Source organism: Podarcis filfolensis (genome assembly GCF_964270895.1).
Source record: "Podarcis filfolensis genome assembly, chromosome: 9".
NCBI classification, from domain to species: Eukaryota; Metazoa; Chordata; class Lepidosauria; order Squamata; family Lacertidae; genus Podarcis; species Podarcis filfolensis.
In genome coordinates this window covers 39,674,339-39,695,052 of record NC_139610.1, presented here as the reverse complement: position 1 = coordinate 39,695,052, position 20,714 = coordinate 39,674,339, and the positions used below count along the sequence as shown (strand labels likewise).

Here is a 20,714-nt window from a genome sequence, read left to right as displayed (position 1 = left end):
TTCAGATTTCTTCTTGTATTGATAAATCTGCTAATCACGTGTTTAAAATTGGACTTTACCAACCCACATAGAATTGCCTACAGAAAAGTGAAAAAGCAATAAATGGATTTCAAAACTGCAATTCAGATGCATAAATTAACCTATTTTTTCTTGTTCTTAATAATAATAATAATAATAATAATAATGTGAGATCAACTTGCCTTGGCATTATGCAGGGCTTTCTATCATACCAGGAGGAAATAATTATTCTTTGAACAAAATTTCCTGTTGCCATGTAAAGCAGTGAGATTTGCTTGGAAGTGTCTATTTCTGTTGTTATATTATTTTACTTATATATTTATTACTGCCTTCTGTTTGAATTTGAAAGCCCATGCATAAATGAATGATTGTACACTATGCATTCCAGGAGATGAGTTATACCATCTCTTTTTAAAATGCACTATATCACTTCTTTTTTAAAAGGCACAACCTTTGTTGATTAATTGATAGTGACTTAAATATGACTTTTAAAAAACTGTGTTCAGTTATAATTGTTCTCTGAGGCCCTAATATCACACAATAGGGAAATCTGAAACTGTTTAGGTAAGTCAGCAAACATTGTCAAGGAAACAAGTCTGGAAACCTATGCTGACACTTGGGACTAAGCCCCATTGAGCTGAGTAGATAAACACAGGATTGTGCTGTAAGGTAGTTTGGGGTATAGATTTTATCTGTACTGCGATTTCTAATAGCTTCAAAAAAAGGATGGAGCTTCCATTGGTAAGCTTATTTGCTGTGGGAAAGATAGTGGTCAAAGGAAGCTGCTCTGAATTTTGGAATGTGAGAGTAAGTCCTTGAGGAGATGGATTAACAGACAGAGAGATGATGAGCCTGTCAGAGGTGCATGACAAATTCATTTATCACATGGATTGGCAATTTATCACATGCATATCAGTATGATTACAGAGAGATATGCACACAATCAGATTTCATATTACTTTTACCTTCACTCATAACTAAAAGCAGAATAATTCACCTTGGGTTGAGGTGGTACCCAATTCTTCTTGGAATCTTCAAGGTATAATACATCAGAACTGATGTCACAATTTTTAAATATATACACACACATGCATTTTACACTGTAGCCATGGAATATGAGGGAGAGGGATATAAGATTCTACTTTTTAGCATGTTAGCTACTGGGAGGTTAATTTGGAGTGTGCATATTTAGCACACTGATGTGTGTGCATAATCACTCCTAAACATACACCAGAAAAGTTCTTAGATTAAAAAAGTAAGAATTCTTGTAGTTTGAATTTTAGAATAAAATCTAATTTTAAGAAAAATAGCTCGGAAAAGGAATTGTGAAATCTAGAATATGTTAGCAAAACCTTTCTTCTTCATTATCTACTTTCTTCTTTTATCACTGCTTAGTATGTTTTTTTAAAACACTGACTCTCTTAAAGATGCACACCTGAATGACAATCATTGGCCTCTACATTCAAATGTGCCATATGTGGTTAAAGATCTGGAACACATGGAGCTGCTTTCAGGGACATTTGTTCTGAAAATCTCTTCACCCATTGTTGCTGCATATGGATACAGGGTGGATTCAAACAATTATGACTATGCTTGGCTTTTATTGCTGGAGATTATTTGTAAGGGATAATTTGTGGCCTAACCCTGAAGCATCTTAGAGTCTGCTTCCGCTCATAATCTCTTCTATCATTGCAGTCCTGACCTTTCTAATGCTCCTTTTCACCCTTTTCCTGATCTATCCTGCAGAACATGGGAAGGAATTAAAATACAAGAGAGTAAATACAAACCCCATGCTCTTGTGTGGGAAAGCCAGGGAACATAACACAATTTCAGCAGAACAACAAAAGGTTGAGATGTCTCACAACATTTCAGAATAGATTTCTAATCTTTTTTATTTATTTATTTTGGCTAATAAACCCTTGTTTTAGGCCAAAGCACAAGCGAGCTTGCCTCTCAGTTTTATTGGCAATACAGCTGTTTTGGGACAATTAAAAATTACATAAAAGTTTAATGTGCTGCAGGCTGTTATGCTGATCACATCATGGAAATAGTAAAGTAGGTAATAAAATCCTTTTATTCAGAAATCATACTGATGCTAGTTTGCCACATGTGTTAACTATTTGGGAAATCATCATAGTGAGAAATAATGTGTTGGTTTTTAGCATTCAGTACTTCTCTGCAAAAAATTGTATGCCCCCTTTCCTTTTTGCTGAAAACACAAATTTAGACACACCCTGAATGATTTTATCTTTGCTTCTAAGGACCTAACTAGATATTACAGGGGATACATGACTGCCATGAACCGATATCTCCCCCACATGTCTGCCCAACAGCAACCCATACATGTAATGTATGATGGAATGTCAACAACACTTTTAGCATCTCCCTATTTCATTCCAGTTAACTAGCTCCTGCTTGCAAGGGACATGGAAACACTGGGTGTGATTATATCAAGTTTCACTTGACCAGGGGTTTAAAATATTTCTATCATCAAGGCCCCACCCCCCACCCCCAGAGAATGCTGAAAATCATTGAGACCTACCAGCCACAAAATGGTGGCAAAGAGATGGAGCTGGTCATAACAGGGTTCACAGCCAAGCTCTTTATCCATTGTAGTGTGTGGTCCTGACACTGGGCAATTGCGACAGTTAGGGATTCTGATGGTTTACCACCCATCTCGCTGCCTAGCAGTCTTCCTGCCTGAGCTGACAGAGCTGGGCTTGGAGGCTGGGTTGTGCACTCCTAGACTGCTGGTTTTGGGGGACTTCAACATCCATGCTGAGTCAACAGCCTTTGGGGTGGCTCAAGACTTCATGGCTGCCATGAAAACCATGAGTCTGTCCCAACATGTCACCAGCACATATGGCAGGCCACTCTCTGGACCTTGTTTACTCAACTGGGCAGGAAGAGGGTGATATTGAAAGTAGGGGATATTGACATCAGTCGGCCAGTGGCAGTGAAGGAAGCAAAGAAAGCATACTCTGCTGCCTCCCCTGAATCCTTACTATGCATTCCGGTAGAGCTTTTCAGGGCAGTGCAGGGCCTCTTACAATCTGGAGGTGGTGGTGGTGGAACTGACAGCAGCTTGCTGTGACTTGTTTGCAAAGCACAATGAGGACATCCACCAGGATTTTGACTCTGCTGCTCCAGCAGATTAATCTCAAGGGGTGTCGAGAGCACTTAGTCCTGTTGTGCTGGATGTGTTTCAGTTAGCAAGGCTCAAGGATGTGGACACTGTGCTTGGATCCATCAGAACGATGACCACTTGAGCCCCTCTTGGCTGATAATAACTAGCAGGGAGGGAACATCTGGCTGGGCCAGGTAGGTGATAAATGCCTCCTTGCAAGACGGGGTGGTCCCTGCTTGCTTGAAGGAGGCAGTGGTAAAACCACTCCTCAATCAATCCTCCCTGGTCTCATAAAATAAAAGTAACTACCTGCCAGTTGCTAATCTTCCAGAGGGTGTTGCTTGGGGCGTGTTCTTTGGCCCCATGGAGCCTTCAATGTGGGCTTCCTCAGGGTTCTATTTTATCCCCTATGCTGTTTAGCATCTTCATGAAACTGCTGAGTGGAGTTATCCAGAGGTCTGGAATACATTGTCAGCAATATGCTGATGAAACAGAGCTCTAGTTCTCCTTTACATCTACAGGTGTGGCAGTAGAAGTGCTGGACCACTGTCTTGCCGCAGCAATGGACTAGATAAGAAGACAACGAACTGAAGCTCAATCCAGCTAAGACTGAGGAACTATTTGTGGGCGGTTCCCTAGACCAGATGAATGGGAGGTGCTTGTTCTTGATGGGGTTACACTTCCTCTGAAGGAGCAGGTATGTAGCTTGGGGGTACTGCTGGATCCTTTGCTGTTGCTTGAGGCTCAGGTGGCCTCAGTGGTGTAGAGTGCCTTTCATCAGCTTCGGCTGGTGGCCCAGCTGTGCACCTATCTGGAACAGGGGTAGTCTAACTATTGTTTCCTATGCTCTGGTAACCTCTATGTTAGATAACTGCAACAGATTATATGTAGGGCTTCCTCTGAAGACAGTTTGTAAACTTCAGCGGATGCAAAATTTGGCCATCAGGCAAGACAGTCTGAGCATATTACACCAATCCTGGTTCGACTGCACTGGCTGCCAATTAGTTTCTGGGCCCAATTCAAAGTGCTGGTTTTGATTTATAAAACCTTAAATGGCTCAGAACTTCAATACCTCAAGGATCACCTATCTCCATAGGAACCTACCCCGACCCTGCAATGATAATCTGAGGCCCTTCTTCATGTGCCTCCTCCACATGAGTCTGAAGGTTGGAAACATGGCTCAGTTTGTGGAATGTTCTCCCCACAGAGGTTCAGTTGGGGCCTTCATTATACACTTGGCTGGGTAACACCCTATACCCTTTTAAATGTGTCTGGGGGACGGGGTTATTGGTTTGTGAGGTGTTTTTTTTGCACTAGTTTTTGTTGTGCGTTTTATGCTTTTCTCTTGTATTTTTATGTTGTGAACTGCCCTGAGATCTATGGTTGAAGGGCAGTATACAAATTTAATAAATAATAATGAATACTATTAATATTCATTCTTTGATTTAAAAACTGTATCCATCTGAAGCACTCTAGGCTTTTCCCTAAAATCCCACAATGTGAAACCTGACAGGAACATTTAGAAGTATTTCATTATTTTATTTTACTTTACTTACCGTTGTATTAAACATCTGTATCAAGATATGCCACTACTTTAAATATCTAGTAAAACTACACTACTACTTTATATAGCTAAGATTTTAAAAGCAAAAGCCACAATCCTGAATGATGTAAGGATATGGATTAAGCTTTTGATACTTCCGAATGTGGTTTAAGAGCACTTGCTACTCTTTGAATAGCTTGTCGTTCCAAATCCCCCAAACTGCTTTTTAGATTTTAACTTAAGAAGCATTGGAAGGGAGGGATGTTTCTAAGAGCAGCTTTAAAAGAAGATGTTATGAGCACACAGTAGTGTCTTTCTCAGATGTTAAAATCTGGGACAAGCAGTTACCCTGGCACTGCATTCATGGTTTTCTCTGAGTGCTTGACAGAAACTTCTGCTAAGAAGGCTTGGGCTCTAATTGGGCTAACAGAGAGATAATGTACGTGCAGTTACCATTACGCTTCCATGAAACCATGCTATGGTGACCGTCTACTTGCTTGCTAGCTTGAGACGGGAAAACAGCAGGAGCAGCTGCATCAGCACTCTGCACCCTGGAAGCAATATAAAGCACTATGGTGGTTGCCTAACTCAGCAACAGGGAGGGTAGGAAAGAAGCCAAATAGGACAAGGTGAGCAAAGCAAAAGTGCAAAACCGCCTCCCTGGTAACTTGCAAGGGTGTTGTAAATGATAAACAATCTAACCATCACAGATATGAATAAACTAAACTTATCTTGCAATCTGTTTTGTTAGATAATTGTAATTCTAATGTTCTAACGTCTGCTTTGAAAATCATAAGTCAAGAAAGACCCAAACAAACTGCACGTTAGTAAGTTTAAACCAATGTAGTTTTGTTATCGTAACACACATACATAAATTGTATGAATACTAATGTAAGAACGGAGTTCTTTGTGACGCTTTATTCTCTCAGACATTAACAAGCTTACCTCTCTCAGTACTGGGTCAGTTATTGAATTGAGATTGACAGCTCCTTCATAGGTCAAATAGTAGAACACATTTAGAGATCTGACAGCCTCAGGCCCTTGCTGTTTGTAGCCAAAAATCAGATCAATCCACTGGTGGAGCTGGCAGGAAACAAATTCGCTCTCCAAGGCCTGCAAAAGAACACAATGCTGTTTATGTAGCTTCTTATTTCCTGACTGCAGTGTTACTTATAATGAAATAGTTACAATACATAATTGGTTTGGAAAAAATATGTTTCACAAAGGCAGAGTTAGTGCAACAGTAAACCATGGCTTAGTGCATGGGTAGGCAAACTAAGGCCTGGGGGCCAGATCCAGCCCAATCGCCTTCTAAATCCCGCCCGCGGATGGTCTGGGAATCAGCGTGGTTTTACATGAGTTTTAAAAACACAAGTGTTTTTACTTAAAATGCATCTCTGGGTTATTTAGGTGGCCTGCCTGGTGTTTCACATGAGTAGAATGTGTGCTTTTATTTAAAATGCATCTCTGGGTTATTTGTGGGGCATAAGAATTCGTTCATTTTTTCCTTCAAAATATAGTCGTCGTCCCCCCACAAAGTCTAAGGGGCAGTGGACCAGACCCTTGCTGACAAAGTTTGCTGACCCCTGGCTTAGTGCTATGTGGATGAGTCTCAATGAGCCCAGGCAAAGCATCAGGACATTCTGTGCAAATGCTGATCATGGCTCATATTGTCTTTTGAACCTTAACTATGATTCATCACAGAAATGTTGGTAAAACAACAGGTTTTTTGGGGTGGAGTGTGGGTAATATAAAAAACCATAACAATATTATTAAAAGGGCTATATAGAGTTCCCTGGAATGACTCTAAACAAAGGCCTGCAGCAGAGCTCCTAGTGCAAAGGAAGAAAAGCAGAATGAATGGTTTAAATATGCTTTGATGACTTTACATTAATCGGAGATCCCAAACCACCATTAGCATCAGCTCAGCTTCTTTATTAAGAATGTGCGTGCCTGTTTCTATTATTATTAATTTAATAGTCCTGTGCTTTACAAAACCTGTTTTCAGCCATTTCTGAAACTCCTGCTGAATCTCATTTTACAGATGGGGAACTGAGCCTAGTGAATGATGGCTGAGAGAAGCTTTAATCCCAGGTGTCTCATATCCAAATACTACCCCTGCTGCTGGGCCATGTTGACTCTGGTATAGTCCAAGACAATCTACTCTATTTCTACTTGTCAACAAATTTCTATCAACATTTGTACAACTCTGACCACAATGTAGAGAATCTCCTATATACGTATGTGTGCATGTACAATATGCATTATCAGAGCATTCAAAGTTCTTTATGCATTTCATTGCAAAGGAGTCCTGGAAACCAGGGAATATGAATCAGGCCTATCTAGTCAATAGTCAGATATGCCCCAGTGTGTAACAGCAAGTTGAATGAAGCTACCTAGTTGGTGAAATTATTGGGAAACCTTTGTATGAAGGCTTTGGGGATAAATGTATAGGAGCATTCATTCTGCAAGAGTGGATAACCTACAAGTGTGACAGTTTAAAGTTATCAAGGCTATAGTTATCAACTACATATATGGCAAACATTTGTCAGTATTTGTTACTAAAAACAGACCACAGTATACTCTAATGATTATTGGGGGGGGGGCACGTAAAATTACTCCAGCATTTTGATGCAAGATCAGCTATGCAATAATGTATTGTCTTTTTGGGTTAAGAAGTGCAGATGAAACAATGTAAAGGAAAAGGTCATTTTTGTAATTTACAGAGATTAACCAAGGCTTCCTTTTCAAGGAAATGCCTAATTTAAACTGGGAAATTTACTCAAACCCTGAGAAACTAGTCTGCAGTGTGCATACAGAAATGATTGGTTAGTTTCATTAACTGATGCCTGAAGAAACATTTAAATTGACACATAAAAACAGCAATTGTCTTAATTTGTGTGGTGCACTTCGCACAAAAGCCCTAAATATGTTCAAATTAGAGCAAGCTGCTTGATTGTCACTGCAATCTCATGTCATGTTAATGCATGACAAACATTAAACCATACACTTAAATGGCAATTTATATCATTTAAATGTTTACTGCCTGAGCAACTCATCACTCATTTAAATGTGATTTTCTGACAGCTAATTTCAGTTAATTTTCCTCTATTCACTTAATTAGAACTTTCAATCAAGAAAAGGCCTATCCATATCTTCATGTTCATATCATTTTTTTCATTTACAAGCCCAGTTAGTGGATTGCTAGAAACATCTTTTATAATGGATGACTAGACAGTATATCAAGTCACTCTTCTCTTCCACCCAGCCACCAAAAAATGACCATATGGGAAAATTCTTCAATACATATGCCTACCAGGAAAGCTGCCCTTATTTATGAAAGCAATACTCTGGCTCGTACAAAACCTTTCCAAAACACACATGCACAATTAAAACGATAAAGAACAACTGATCCAATTAAATATTAATGATTTCAAAATTGTTTAATAAGTTGAAAACTGTGAGAATTATCACAAGTGTCTCCATATCAGTATACTCGGTGCTATAAAGTCCCATAAGGCTCAGCAAATGACAATCGTGTGAATTAAATTTTTATTGCTTTCTTTCTAGAAACATTCAATTTCTCTTATAGCTACTTCTTCTAGAATAAAAAGAAGAAATAGGAAGATATATTTACATCCAAAATGAACACGCATACAGCTTGCTGTACTCTAAAACTCTTGATTATATACCAATATACATTAAAATATTGCGGTAGAAATACATAAATTCAATGAGGCTGAATAACTATTCTGATATCTTTCTGCAGTCCTGTCAAATTACAAATCATGTATATTTAGTAAACCTTTAGAAGCAAAATAAAACCACCACACCGGCTCAGAACATGTACATAGTGGAGTGTTGGTGATTTATTTAATCTTTTGCCTAACGAAGTTAGCATAAACGGGTGCTTTGAGTCTAAATATACACACTGCAATCCTATACACGTGTACTGAAAAATAAGTCCTATTGAGTTCAATGCATCTTATTATTAGGTGGGTATAGGATTTCAGTCTATGTCTACAAGAGTAAGAAAATGAAATAGCCCTGAAACTTAATTGTAATTTACCTTTCAAGATATTCCTAACATATTTGCCATTGTGTATAAATGTGATGGTTAATTTCCCCCATGCAATTGTGATACCTCAACATAAAGTGACTGAATAAAACAGCAATATTCAAAACTACGATATATATGGTCAGAGACCTTTTGTAAACCGTTGTAAATAAGGTAACAAACTGTGGAAGCAGAGAAGAATTTCGGACAAATGGGAAAATATTTAAAAGCAGGATAATGGCTATTGCAACCTAGATATAATATAAATCCCAGATAGGCATTAGACATTGCCCTATAAAACAAACTGAATGTCAAATATGCAGTCTATAATGCTTGTGTATGTAAAAATCTTACATATAGCAATTTCTCTCTGTTTCTCTCTCAAACTATGGAGTTCAGTTTATTCATTTAAGATCACTCAAAGCTTCCGAGGCAGACATTGCTCATTAAAGCTACAGTTAAATACGGTGTGCAACTAGGGGATACTAAACTCCTTCCCCATCGCTGCTCTTAAACCCTAACCAATCAATTGTTAGTGCTCCCAAAGCAGACAGGATGCATCATTTACACCCTATATATGCTCTGAGAAAATTTCGTGAAAAAGAAAATCCACTAAAACACCCAACACAGTACTATTATATTCTGCTCTATTGAGTTATTGTAAAATAAATCAGAGGCTAATGTCCAATTGTTAAGGATCAAATAAGACCACGAGAGGACTGCCATGGAAAGCCACACACAAATTGTCAATTCAGTCCTGTGGGACTCATATAAGCCTTGACAAACTGTCTTGGGGCTGATATCTATTTTTTTAATGAGATCTATTAGACCAAGACTAAAACACTTGAGATATGCTAAAAAGTACAATATACAGATGTCAAACACAAACACCTATTAGTAACTTTCATTTATCCAGTCACAAAGCAGATATGCTCCTGGATTCCCTTAATATCAAAGCTAAGATGCTGCAAAAGTAAAGTCGCCATTGCTCATAAATATTCTAAGTGCAATTCTAAGGCACTATTCAAGTACACTACTCAAATTCAAGAAAATAGGTACTGTATATTAATAGACTCGGTCTTTTGTTTCGAAAAAAAAGTAAAATGTTGTAATATAAGTAGATCTTTCATATATTTAAACAGCATTAGGGTTTAATAAAGGATGATAAATCATGTCTTGCTTGAAATTTAGCTTTTGTAGCATTAGTACTTTATTATCAACAAAATACATGTGTGTGTATAAATATATAATTTGTCTCTTACCGCATGCATACTCTCTCATTTTAAATCACCTTAAGACAATAGTTTTGGGATATTTATCATAGCTCTTTTTTAGTAAAACAAAACATAGACTTACCTTGTTTCCTGGAATGAATATCTGACATCATATACAAAATATTAAAACCAGGGCACTTTCTGTACTGTACATAGTCCAGCAGAATCCAATGACTATCAATAAAATTCATCATGTGTGTCTATGAGGTGGTCTATATAAATACAGTATTTTGGTGGGCTTTATGTTCTTGCAATTTTGCACACCCAAAATCGTAAGATAAACCTGATACCATTTCAGAGTTCTTAGGAAGTAGTTTTTCAATATATAAAACGTATATACTGTATTTCCTAAAGACATGAGCTAAAATAATCTTATACAAAAAACAGAATTTAAGGAATGTGCAGGAAAAAACTGAACAGGAAAAGAAAAACAGTAACTAGTTTCAATTCTGTTCTTTCGCTTCAAACGCACATCCCTTTTCTTAAGGACTATATAAATTTGACGATCACATTATACTATGGGCAACAAACAAAATTTAAAAATCAAGCAGTCTGTTATGTTTGCATGTGCTGGATTTCAAACACTAGCAGTAATGTTTCCTTAACACTGATGTATGACCTTTCTAATTTACAACGATGAAGGCTGTTTTTTTCGGCCTAATTAGAACCATTTCAAATTTTCCTGTTAAATATATGATAAAAAGTCCTTTCAACTAAAAAAAATAAAATAAAAAATTCTGGAGTTTCTTTTCCATGTCAGCTTTGTTCCAATCAAAATATGCTTTGAATTAAATGATTTTGATTGAATATGTGGATCACATTCCCTTCTAAGTTTTAAATTCCGAAAAGGAAAAGTTTAGACTGTTCAAACAAAGCAAGAGCAGCCACTTTGCAGAAAGCTATTCACGTTTACGAAGACTGACAAATTGTTTGTGTGCACCAATAGGTCTAGTCTCTTCAATAGTTACCAGATTTCCTCTCTTCTTAATAAGAAATTAACTCTTAAAATACTGGCTTTGTTTTGGACATCTAGAAGTAAATATGCAAGAGGGGACTATATAAAGAAAAAGACAACACAGACACATTAATAACAGCAGCTTCCTACCTGTTACATTTAAATGAATTTGTCCAATAAAATAAATGGTATTTGCTAACATTTATTTTGCTTTGTTTCTAATTTATTCCTGATATAAACCATCACTTGCAGTAACAACCTAGGTGGTGAATAGTATGCCTCGTAGAGTATAGACATTTTATCAGACTATTTTGGTGTTCTTTAAATATACAATATGGTGTGTTTCTATACATATAGTGACTATTCAGTTGACATTAGCATTCTATGTCGTTATTTCTCTTTATTCCTAAAAACCCGAGGGATGAGGAATAGTACAATGGGGAAGCATAAGAACAGGAACATTATGGAACATGTTGGACTTATTCATTATTTAGAAAGAAAGTATGTACGTATATAATGCTAAGGAAAGTGTTTAAATCAGACTTTCACCCAAAGGTTCATTGCATTCTGATGCTATTTACTAAGGAGTCAATCTCCCTTGAACAGAAGGAAAAGAATAAAGACTAAAATGCTTTGCTTGTGTTTACATATTGTGATTTGAGGACCCGATCCCCGCTTGGGGAATAAAGACACGTGGACACAGAATGTAAGGAATGTGCAGGTAAGGTAAAGGCCACAACTTTATTGACTCGAAGAAAATGTGTGTGCAATGGTGGGGATGCCTGGCGCGGCTGCGTTTGAGCAGCAAACCACGCCCCCGCCGAGCTTCCCTATTGGGTGCCCAACCGGGGAGGGGCATGGCGCCAGCCCTGGAGCATGACGCAGGAATCGTCTCCCGCTCACAATCCCTTCCCTCCTGGGAGTAGGAAAGGCTTTGTAGAAAGCACTAGCCTGCATATCAAAAGAGAATAGCCTGCACATTTGTAAACAGGATCAAAACTGCCACACACTCTGTACCATGACTGGGCATCTACTCAAATGAAGCAAAATGTCCACACTAGAGCCTAAAAAGTTCTGCCCTGTACTCATCGCACATCATTCTCACAAAACCTTTACCTCTCTCATCAATGGATCCCACCCTACCTCTTTTGTTTGCTAAAAACTCAGTTTCTGAATTCTCCTACCTGGTCCAAATGCATATTTTATTTCTCTGATTTAATAGGGAGGGACCTTAGCTCAGTGTTAGTGCATATCCAAATATGCTTAGATTCAGTAACTAACATTTCCAATTAAAGACTCCTGCCTGAGCGGCTCTGCCAGTCCCAGGAAACAACAATAGTAGGCTAGCCAGTTCAGTGGTCTGACTGTATGGCACCTATGTGTGCCCACACAATGCTGATGTTAACAAGGCAACTTTCTTTCCCTTACTTGCTTTCATACAGATATTTTGGACTACAACTCCCATCATCTCTGCACAGTGTCCATACTGGTTGAGGCTGATGGGAATTATAATCCACAAATCTGGAAGGTGTCAGGTTGGAAAAGACTGATTTACATAGCAAATTTCCCATGCTAAAAATATTTAAAATGCATTCTCAGCAACCTTTACAAAATCCTGGAAGGTAGGCCAGTACTATCTTAAAAAATCTAACCTATAAAGCCAAGCTTTGATACGGATCATTTGGGAATGTACTGCAATGTGCAGCAAATAAATGAACAAGTCTATACCCACCATGTACTATGTCCTGGATAAACTCTGGGTAACTCTATCAATAATAATATTTTTAAAGCCATAGAACATAATTCCCAATATACTGGTAATCTAGGACAGTGCTTTTTTGTTTTTGTTTTTTAAAAAGGAGCCAGGACTCTTGTTAAAAGTGTTGTGGGTGCTAGTACAAAATGGCTGCCATGGGCAGCAAAAAAAGAAGTGATGGTACTCTATACAGGTGAGTACCATCACAAAAAAGCACTGGTCTCAGAATATAATAATATAGAGACAAACAATTGTTTAATATCCTGAATATTTCTTTGTAATTCATCGCTCTGACTTTAAACAGCAGTTTGTATCATCATGAAAGCATTAGGAAAATTTACAAACTTGATTTCAGCATCCACAGTGAAAATTCACCAAGCATACCATAACATAAACTATTAAAACTGTTAGGCTCAATCTGAATATGCCCCAATAAAATGCATATTGTTCCTTGCAGATAGAATTTAATGAGTTTGATCTGCAAGGAACAATCATTTCTGCAAAAATCCCATCCATTTCTTTTACTGTCATCCATGTGTTGGCCCACTCAAGGGTTGACCTTAAGTACTCCACCCACCACTCATTTTCTCCCCAACTGATGTGTGTCTAGCTTTCTGATACTGCCTTCATTCTTTCCTGAGAGAAATGTGGTTCAACTCTCAACTCCCCATCCCCAAGACCACATTCTGGGTCTTAGAGCCAGATGTTTCAGTACAACAATACTGCTGATGGCTGCTTGCCTCTGCCTGTCCTGATATATCATAAATATATGATATATTACTTATTGTTACAGATGAGTTAACAAATACACCAGCTAAAATCTGTCTTGATACAAAGTGATGCCATGGTTTAATTCAAAGCCTCTGTATATGGCTGTATAGCAATTAAGACTACAGGGTACCAAGCAGTACATAGTGCCGGAAGCTCCAGGTTCTATCCATTTTATAAATGAGTTTCATATCATGATTTTAATCTCTCCCCCCCCCCCCCCCGGAGAATGCAAAACGGGCCAGTTCAGATCCATCTAATAGGCTTCACTTCAGTTACAAAACTTTTACTGGCTTGAAACAAAACTGGAGACCTTTCGAGTCACAGCTGGACCCAAACACATGCATACATTCGAAAATTGCACAAAGTCCCTGACTGGAATAAAGTAGTCCAGTGAGTAAGGAAGAGGACTGTGCTGTCAGCTATGGGTTGATGCCATTCAGCGAAAAGAAGAAAAACATCTGTCTGGATCGCAATTGTGTTAATCATGAAATACGGGTGTTTTTGCCTTAGCAAGCAAAGCAAAAGGCCAGCTAAATAACATCTCCTCACGCTGCTATGTCTTGATATGAGTGAAAAGCAGACAGTAAGGCAAGAGTTAATTGGAAGGGAGGAGTGTTGTCTGGGGAGGGAGGCTAACAGAGAGTTAATCAGGGATCACATCCAGAGCCAGGCATGGATAAGCCTCACTAATGAGGCTCAAGTACCCTGCAGTGGCTTTCAAACCTAACTGGCTTCAAACGATGCCACCCCATGACAGAATGCAGCTAGCCATACGAAGAGAGTGATTAGAATAAATGACTACAGTAATTAACTTTGATTTGAAGCCACCTGACTGGAAAGAGAAGCTAGGAGCTGTTTAGCTGAACTCTTCCTTGTAGAAAGGGGAAGCTTTCCTTTACTCTTGTGTTTGTGTGTGTTAGGAGAGCTTTTTTCTTTCAAATAGGTATTGGGTGGCACTAATGAAAAGCAGCTTTCATTCAAGGACCTCCTCATTCATTCTGAAAGGAGGGGAGAAGAAAAGCTTCAAAGGGGAACTAATTTACCTCACCCCAATCACCTTTGGGAGTTTAGAGTTTGCATTGCCACTACTACCACCACTGTACATATATATTTCTCAAGGATCGCACCAAGACAAATTTCCGCTTAACCAGATTCTTGAAACTTTAGTAATTATAGACACATTAGCCTAAATTTCACACAAAAGCAAGAGACTTGAGATTTGTGGTGTTTTTTTCCCCATATAGCTTTCAGAGTGGCTTCATTAAAACAAAAATTCTTTTCTGAGGAAATGTTTTTAGTGATAGCACTTTTCCTGGCATTGTAAAATGAACAGAGATGTATATATTTTTTGAAGCTAGGTTCACTGTTTCCCAGTGCTCTGAAGCTGCACATGCAACATCTTAACCCACTTCATCACAACCTGCTGTTTTACAAGTAATTATCAAGCATCGTACCAGCGTTGCCCTATACCTGCTGACTAAACGTTTACCACAAAGTTTTGCCAAGTAGCATCTACAGTGTCATAACCAGAGCAATTCGCCAAACATTTATTCAAAGACTCTGATTTATTTGACAGTTTTACACCTTCAAGGCAGGGTATAATTAAATATTTTGACAGCTAAACAAAAATTGTATAAATTTCAAAGCTGCTTAAATGGCTAGTGTACCTAAAATGAAAATGTTGTGTGGATTAGCCTCGTTTCCAAAAACGCCCCCTTAGAAATTTTTTTAAAAATAGATTTAATACTGTTTTACTCATCAAGGTATGAATGTTTTCATTCTGATTTCAGCTGTGATATTATTCATTCTCTTACTCCAAAAATGAAATTGTATATTCGAAATCTCTTTAAAAAGTAAAATATTAGGTTGTAGCTTTGGGAAATGAAAGAAGTAAGAACTTAGTAGAAAACATTTTATTTCTGCTGTTTCAATTTATTTCAGATACTCATTTGTGCTGGTTCCCAATGGGATCTCACATCCAATCTCAAGTGACACATAGCAAACTATCTTAAACTGTGTCACAGCAATGGCCCATCTAGTTTGGTATTTTCTATACTGCTGGCAGTTCTTGACAGAGATTTCGGGCACAAGCCTTTCCTATCCAGGGACTGAAACCTGGGAAAGCATGTGCTCTGCAACTGAGCTATGTCCTCTCCCCCATGTTTCTTCTAGGCTATGGCCATGTGGTCCAACCTATACAGTGAACATTTAAAGACATCTATGGCCAGTATGCATACAATGACAAAGGATACAATACCCTGTTTTAAAGATACACAATTAAAATGAACTCAGTAAAACAAATGGTTTAAAGTTAAGACTTGTCCGTTTTCGGGCAATTTTTCTTCAGTCCAGGTTATTATGATATTATGTCTTAAAATGAAATGTTTAATGAATGTATAACTATATAACCATTATTTAAACACCGAGGTCTTTAAGCAAATACACCAAAACACAGATGAAGTGCCTTACTGTGTTGAGGGAAACTGTAATCCAACTAAAGGTAACAATGACCAGTTGTTTATACAAACCTATTGAAATGTTTGGGAGCTAGTTCACATTCTCATGCTATGTTTATATTTCCATTTATCATCCTTCTCCTTAAGAAGAAAGCTAAAAAGGAAGAGCAGCCCAAGAACAAAATCTTGTTTAAACTACGCATGAAGACGTCAGGTAGCTTAACAAATTGAACCAATGTAGGAATGCCATGTATACATCTAAAAACATTATAGCATTACATCGTTTTCCTTGACCCCTGTCTTCCTCCCCCCACCATTCTCCATCTTATACATTAAACAGCCCATAACAATTTGTAATTATTTTCCAAGTCCTTTTCTACTGGCATCCAGCTTAAAACTATCCCACAGTAAAAAAATTCCTAGAATATATTTTTTAAAAAAATAAAAATAAATGATGTGCAATTTGCTTTCAGGGGTTATTAATCAAAGGCCATATCTAATCTTTGAATAAGCTGCTAATTAAAGGTATACCTTGAAGTACTAAAGTGTGCAAAAATAGTAACAGTTTCATATATTGAATGCTAAGAATGCTGAATAAATGTGGTTCTGCACATGCAATTGTAAATCCATCCAGAGTTCAAAAATGTTATTTACTACCAACAAGCTTTCACCATGAGAATTTAATTTAAGAACAGCAGTAAATTTCAAAATATATTTGAACTATTTGTTTTTACTTTCACTAAGATTTTTTTAAACTCGCAATAAGATTTTATAAAAATTATGTCTTTGGATTTTTCAAAAGTATACAGCAAAACACAGTGGTCTCAATACAGAGAAAAACCCATGGAAGAAAGTAGACAGGATGTGAATTTCCTGTCCCTCCCCCCCAGCAGACCATTAGCTTCCCACAAAACATCTCCAGAGAGTTGTGAGTACCTGGCTGTTACGGTGGGCTATGGCACAGGGGGGGGGCAATCTCCCCAAATCAGACAGGGACACTTTCCACAAACAGAGTTTGGCTCCACTTTACCATGCTAGCTACTGTTCATGTGCATGCTTAACGCAAACTGTTATCAGGAAGGAATATAAAGTTTACTTTTATCAGGAACGTGGTGTTACTTTTTGAATCTTCATTGCTAACACTGAGGTTGAGATATGCACCTTTTGTGAATTTTAATTTCACTGAAGTTGTATAAAAGCGCTAAAGCAAACAGCATTACCAACTTTAAAGCAAATATTTTAAACAGTTCAGCACATAGTTTATGTCCAAATAAAGTCCACTAATATCATCAACTAACAGCCCAGCTGCATTTGCTCATGTAATGTTTCGCACATGGAAACCAAGATGCAAGATTACCTCATTTATGGTAACACTCATAAACTACATAGTACACAGTAAACATGTCTGCCCAGCAAATTAAAATATCCCTGGCTTATGTAGCAGCTGAAGCTGTCCAGAACCTGTTTATAATCCAATAGAAACAGATATTTGTCTTTAATTTTAGAAATGAGTAAAATCAAATTCCTTTACTGCTCTGCAGGCTCTGTGCCCCAGACTTACTGCTTTGCAACAAAAGACAGGCACCAATTGCTTTTCAAAGGATACTTTATAAACAGTCTTAAAGCAACTTGAACTACAACTTTAAACCAACAGTTCATTTATAATTGGCTAAGAAAGGAAACCAGTTTAAATCATTCTCCTTTGCCAATTTAAATCTGTTAGAGAAAATTCACCTGTGTTAGACAACAAAATTCCTACATTCTTATGAGGTGAACCAAAACATACATTTTGGTTTGATTAGCTTTCAGGCAAATCATGCAGCAACCAAATTTATTAGTAGATTTCATGCATGCGTTTTAATCATAAAAACTATAGAGGAGTACAATGAAATTATCCCCCGCCATGATTAAAAAAAATCGAATTTACTAGTAAATGCCTGCTCTTCTTAATGTTATTAGAACTATCTGGACCCATCATTGCATCTCCTGCAGGTAGCAGGCAGGGTTCTTGAAGCAGAAATGCCACCCAGGAAGGGAACCCCTTCCTGTGCATATTGCACAAGAACCTGTGTGGAAGGTTCGTTTTCCAGGCCTAGAACTGATTCTAAATAATACAACAACAAAAACGAAGAAAGAAACTTAACCCGAACTAAAGGGAAGCAGACAAGAAGACACTGGAGTGGGTAGATCCAAAGTTCCTCAACTACCCCTACCCTAAATGTAGAAATTATTTGAGGCTGTACCAGACTTCTTGCTTACACCAGGAAAAACAGCAGCCTACTAGTAAAATGTAACACTTTTCTTTGTGCTCTGCCTCCTGTTAGTAATAGTCAAACTAGGATGAATAGTAATACAGTGGTACATACGCTTCAGGTTACAGATTCCGCTAACCCAGAAATAGTACCTCGGGTTAAGAACTTTGCTTCAGGATGAGAACAGAAATCGTGCTGCAGTGGCACGGCAGCAGCAGGAGGCCCCATTAGCTAAAGTGGTGCTTCAGGTTAAGAACAGTTTCAGGTTAAGAACGGACCTCCGGAACGAATTAAGTACTTAACCCGAGGTAAAATGGAAAAGTCAGAACTGACCACATCAAAATCATTCTGCAAAACCCTCCTATTGAAGGTTGCTTTGGCAGAGGGGGTCACTATGGCCAATATTGTGGCTAAAGCAGTCCAAAACGAAGTAACTGATCTGATCGTGGATGAGGCAGCTGATGTGGTATGCGTTATTAAGAGCTGAGCTGAGGCACTCTGATCTTAACCAGGTATGGTTGCCTGAGAATTCAGTGTAGCGCAGTTGAGGTCAGGTGGACCACAGAATAGGGGCTGGTAGTTATTCATAAAAACTACCATCATTATTACCAGAAAATCAATGCATCTGGGAGCTGGATGTGAGAGTTTGTACTTGGTGTTGGGTTACAGACAGGACAGAGATCTTGCTCGTTGTACCCCCCATCCCGCTGCTCAGCCACCTCCATTACTGAGCTGATGGAGGAGGTTTCTGGTGGGATGATAGAGAACTTGAGGATGTTAGTCTTGGTGAGGATCTAATTCCATGTTGCCTGAGCTGGTTCAGCTCTTGATGGCCACTATGACAACCATGGGGCAGCTCAATAAATCATGCACCCAACATATAACGCTGATCATACCCTTAATCTGGTTTTCACTACAGAAAGGGTTTAATTCTTAGCATTTTATGTCTCAATGCTGCTTTTATAATTCCTATTATGTTTTATTTTCTATTTCTTGAGTTTTTATGCTGGTTTATTGTTATTACGGCATACTGCATTTGTATTTCTATATTCTATTGTTATGTGGAGTGTGGTTTTTTTTTAATTGTAGATTATGGAGGAAGTTCCTTATAAAGCAGGGTATACATTTTTAAATAAATAAATATGCCCTGGGAGAATTTCCAGGCAGCATGGCCGAGATTCTAATCTCACTGTGGAGTGGAAAGATGGAGAGGCCTATTGATTCACTCTCCTAAGCATCCTCTCTAAGCCAAAGGGACCCTGAGGCTTTTTCTGAGCTCCAAATGTTGAAGCAGGCTGGTCAACAGCTAGAGCACAGGTGACACAAGTCCCAACACAAATTTGACCAAACACAGGTATGAGTGCACAGTTGCGTTTACCATGTGGTACTGGCAGCAGCAAAGAGAACATACTTATTGACCTCCATCTTCAGTGAACTAAACAGCAGAGCTGTAGATTGATTGGTTCAGACCAGGGTCTTGTCATTAACAGACCACTCAACAGCTTGCTGTGAGATATTTGCAAAGCACTTCGAGGGCAAAATCATTCAGATCCATGTCAAACTTGATTCCACAATTAGTGCAGATCCATTTGAGGTCCCTGGAGCATTGTCTAGCACGAGTTGTTGTGGCCTAACAATATGGCCAGAATACTTGCCGCTGTGAACTCGACAATGTATCCTCTTGATTCCTGCCCAACGTGGCTGGTAAAATCTAGTAGGAGAAGTTCACCCAGGCATTTGATGGGTGAGATATACTGTCCCTGGCAACCTTTAAATTATTAGCTGTGAGGATATGTGACTGCTTAAAATTGTTTTTATTTTATTTTTTAAAAAAGTATTGCTTTGCTATTTTGTTGTTTGCCGCCCTGGAGTCTTTGGGGAAGAAAGGCAGGATGGAAGTTTTAATATTATTATTATTATTAATAATAAGCCTATCTATGAGAATCTTAACTTCCTGGATTCTTTAGACTAGAGGATGGAGGTGCACTCCTCTTTCTACCCAAGAGATGATTACTCAGCTGCAGTCACAGTTCATGGCATATAACAAACTATATAGAGATATATGGTTCACAACCTAAAATTTCTTCCTAAGCATCCAAGCTAATGTTGCCAGGAGAAAGAAATAGAATTGATAACTGATTAGTGCTTCCTTTACTGGGATCACTTAAGAGCTTCGCCTACTGCCATCAAGCCAGGTCCTTCCTGGGCTTGAAAGAGCATCTCCTAGAATGGAGTGAGGAAACTGGGACTCTCCAGATGCTGTTGGTCTTTAACTCCCATCAGCACAAGCATAGTTAATGATCAGGGACGATGGGAGTTATAGGTCAATAACAAACTGGGTTTTTAATTCTCAACCCCACCAATTGCCTGAGCCCTGCAAATTAATGTACTAAATCTTAAACTGATCATTTATTCATTGAAAGTGTGCAGTTATTAATCCTGCCCTTGTTTTGACTGCAACAAACAATAAAAAGCCAGCTCTTTCTATTTATCTGCAACTTTTGC

The 20,714-nt window shown here is 38.3% G+C and overlaps 1 protein-coding gene across 4 annotated transcripts in view; it reads right to left on the bottom strand.

The window, feature by feature from the left end:
- Positions 1 to 20,714, bottom strand: part of LRBA (LPS responsive beige-like anchor protein) — a 354,335-nt gene that overhangs the window by 44,533 nt on the left and 289,088 nt on the right. For all 4 annotated transcript variants that reach the window (XM_083630908.1, XM_083630910.1, XM_083630909.1 and 1 more), the window contains exon 48: positions 5,634 to 5,801. In XM_083630908.1, coding sequence (XP_083487034.1) covers positions 5,634 to 5,801 — 168 coding nt within the window. The remainder of the gene's footprint in view (positions 1 to 5,633; positions 5,802 to 20,714) is intronic.